Source organism: Solanum pennellii, chromosome 8 (assembly GCF_001406875.1).
Source record: "Solanum pennellii chromosome 8, SPENNV200".
Taxonomy (NCBI): Eukaryota; Viridiplantae; Streptophyta; class Magnoliopsida; order Solanales; family Solanaceae; genus Solanum; species Solanum pennellii.
The window spans coordinates 57,075,561-57,079,456 of NC_028644.1; the positions used below are offsets into that span (position 1 = coordinate 57,075,561).

The 3,896-nt window shown below is 33.6% G+C and overlaps 1 protein-coding gene across 2 annotated transcripts in view; it reads left to right on the forward strand.

The window, feature by feature from the left end:
- LOC107026874 (uncharacterized protein ycf36) overlaps nt 1-2,510 on the forward strand; it is a 13,955-nt gene extending 11,445 nt beyond the window's left edge. Inside the window, exons 3-4 of one of the 2 annotated variants that reach the window (XM_015227984.2) lie at nt 1,512-1,568; nt 2,070-2,510. In XM_015227984.2, coding sequence (XP_015083470.1) covers nt 1,512-1,568; nt 2,070-2,291 — 279 coding nt within the window. In that variant the 3' untranslated portion in view covers nt 2,292-2,510. The remainder of the gene's footprint in view (nt 1-1,511; nt 1,569-2,069) is intronic. The other variant, XM_015227983.2, reaches the window with a different exon arrangement.
- Nucleotides 2,511-3,896: the final 1,386 nt, after the last annotated feature.

The following is a 3,896-nucleotide window of genomic DNA, read 5'->3' on the forward strand; positions in this document are numbered from 1 at the left end:
GCATATCAGCCTCCTTCTCCCAAGTGGCCTCTTCAACTGGTCGATTCTTCCATTGGACTTTGATGGATGCAATCTCCCTTGATCTCAACTTGCGAATTTCTCTATCTAGAATGGCAATAGGCTCCTCCTCATAGGACAAATTTTCATCAAGTAGAACCGAATCCCAACGAATGATGTAGTCTCCCTTGATTCCAGTGGGACTCCTCCAGAATGCTCAGGATTTTCCCTAGCTGTTGGTTGTGGGTTGGTCTCACTACCCACAGAATATTTGGGATGTGCAGTTAAAGGGAAGTTCAAAGATGTAGATCTCTAGAGGCTTGTAATTGTAAGATGAGTGAAAAGGTTGGAAAGGTGGCAACACATAATTTATTAACGGATGCAAAATAACTATCCTTTCTAATTTTCCACACATTATATGCCATTGTCCTGAATTACTGCGTGTTTGATGATGTTGATGAAAGATGTCCAATGGGAAGGAAAAGAGTGGAGAAGACTTAATTGAATGGACGGCAAAAGAAGCTTAATAGAAATGGGTGGATTTATCTTTTTTTTATAAAATAAATGGATTTGTAATTCGTTGATTATTGTCTTTGGTCTTTTAAACAAGCACTCTTTGGAAAATGCATAGAATTACGGATGATGTGATTTTGAAATATGAAGTCAAACAGTCGGTCATTTTAAAAGAGTGTTATTAAAAGAAAATAGCACCGTTGACTGGAAGAGTAATTTGAAAATCCAAAGGACATCACATGATCAGTAAAAAGAGAGAAATGTTGGAGAAGTCTAAGGTGGCAATCAACTAATAAAGATGAGTATAATAAGCAGGAAAGTGTTGAATCTAAGATTTCTAATACATGGCACCACTAAATAAAGGAAAAAATGTATTAAGTGAGAACTAATCCTTTAGTCCTCTAGTTAAATAACTCAAACATTCAACCAAGTGCACCATTTAGCCTTCTTGTAGCATGAGTGCTAGCAGATAATATTATACCAAATTTCGAAAATATATACATAGAATACCTAATTTGACGGAGAGACCACGGCTTCATGTGCCCCATATTTTACCTATAAATTCGCCCCTGGATGGTCAGTGATGATAATTCTCTGTGAGCACTATTTTTTCATATTCAGATTATAGTGAAGCCGATATTGCAGATCTGTTGACATATGTTGCCAAACTTCCCATGGAGTTTTTTGTTTAGGGTGAGGAAATACTGCAGAAACGATTACCTTGAATTGAATGGAAGAATATAGCTTAGGCTAAATTCTGATTTCATCGTAGAATTTGCTTGTGTTTAGCTTTTTTTGGATGAGAAGTTCTCCACATCCTTTGGTACTTGAAGGAGATTTTCCTTGTCGATATGAGATATGGGTGAAGGAATATAAGCTTTTAGGCTAAATGCTGATTTCATGCATGTAATCTGCTAGTATCAATAATCTAGTCTTTAGCTAATTTCTGATGAAAATATTTCCACGTCCTTTGGTATTGAAAAGGAAATTCTTCATTGCAGATATGGGTGAAGACTCCTGAAGTTTTGGCACGGGACCGCCTTTTGGGTTCTTTTTCTGTAAGTAATTTAAACTTGGTCAAGTTGTTGGTTAAACTGTTTTGGTGAGCAACAACATTATGGTATAATTTTTTGAGACTGGCAACATTATGGTACAATTTCTTTGCTGAACAAAAGATATTCTAAGTCTGAGTAAATTGGTCTAGCGCTTTTATTTACTGAACAAGGTTGACTGAAATACGATTTTGCATTAGTTGTGTAGCAGATTTTTCTAATGGACTTAGATTATTGCATCTTCTTGTAAGATGGCAAATCTTAGTAATTGAATCAGCAGATCTTGTTCCATGCATTGCCAAGCCCACACTATGAAATTTCCATGCCCTATACGATTCATCACAGCTCAATAAAAAAGACACAAATTACTCATAATTCCTATAATTAAATGAAAGAAAGATGCTTCTAAGCTGACAACGATTGAATTTGTTCTAGTGGGACGGACATCTTGCTTAGTGCAAACTGATTGAATTGTGAAGTGACTACTCTTTCTGGCCTACCATGCAGGTGAAGCCTGTCCTGAGTAGATTAAAGAACACCTTGGTGGTTCTTGCAACATCTTTGCTTGTGTGTGTAGTTGTTTTTGTCAATATTGAGAATGGCCAAAAGGATAGTTATATACCATCAGAAGAAGCTGGTGGTAGATCTGTACCAGGAGTCTACGATGATGAGTCCGCAAGATCATTTGAACCAGATGCATTTTGTGGTGGTGAACCTGCTGACCCTTAGTTCCTAATAACCAACTGCTAGGCATTCTTCATGTACTTGTGTATATAGTACCATGCAACCTTATGTGTGTACAGTAATAGGGTTAATGTATATTCTTCCTTTCTCCATTCTCCTATAGTTAATTTTCATGCTATTTTTCTTTTAAGGCGTGTTCGTACGAAAGAAATATTTTATGAAACTTGTTTTCTTGTTTAAACTATTTTCTAAATTGTTTGGTTACCTTGGAAGTGTTGACAATAATCTTTCTGAAGCAAGGGGAAATGATTCCCTTCGTTCGTAGAAATTTAGATATGTTGTGTACTTTTTGATATTTTGTGCTTAACTTGAAATAAGTGTGTGTTCCACTTCTGATTTCAAGCTCCGTGGATCAAGATATCTTCTTGTCTTTTTTGTGTTCTTTGGCTTTTTAAATATATTGAGAGCATGATTGTGGTAGGTTGACCATTTATATAAAAGCAGCTAATTTATGATGATGAATTGTTGTAATCTGTAACTTGTTTTGTCTACCTTGATGGATAGAGTTACATGTTTGCTAGTGGGAGATAATAGTTATTCCGCGAAATTAGCTAAAGATACGGTAAAGTTGGTTCGGATACCGTAATCATAAAAAAATGTATGCTAAGTTGCTATTTGTGTGGTTTACATCCCATCTCTGGCCACACTGGTTTATTTGACAAATTACCTTTGCTTAAATACTAAAAAGAAAAAGGAGATTTAAGACTATTTCATCAAGCACAGAAAGACAGATAACCGCAATCACAGACAAAACCACGTGTCTTTGTAGGGGGTTGCTGATACACCTAACTAGTTTAAATAAGTGAAAAGGCTCAAATGTCATTGAACTTTCTATTAAAGACTTATTTATGTCAGTTAAAAGTTTGAATCATTTATTTCATTACTGTTAAAGAAAAAGCTCATTCATGCTATTATTTTTTAACAGTGGTTTTGCAAAACCATTTTTCACACGTGGTCAATTTCGACCACATCATCAATTTTTTTAATAAAAAAAATTAATTCAATTTTTACTCAGAATTTTGATTTTTTTATTAAAAAATTGATGACGTGGTCAATTATAATTCGACCATATTTAAATAAAAAAATTAATTCAAATTTTTTCTAGAATTACGAATTTTTAAATAAAAAAAGTTTAATTCAAATTTTTTCCAGAATTATGATTTTTTAAATAAAAAAATTGATGACGTGACCGAATTACAATTAGTCACGTGTCAAAAATGATTTTGCAAAACAACTGTTAAAAAATAATGACATGAATGAGCCTTTTCTTGAACGATAATGACATAGATGAGCCAAACTTTTAATGAATGACATAAATGAGCCTTTTCTAAAAGTTTAATGACATATTTGAGCCTTGTCCCTTTAAATAATAACTCAACAAATATTCTATAAGGTTTCTATATACTTAGCACGTGGTATGATGGATAAATAAAAATAATTTTGGGACAAATTTTTAGTACCCTTTAAGTCCTTATTTAGTTACAAAATCTATATCTATATTTATATATAATAAAGAAGAAACATAGAATAGGTGATGTGGCGTCTTTCTATGGCCTCCATTTGCATTTATCTTTTTTTCATCTTTTTTTT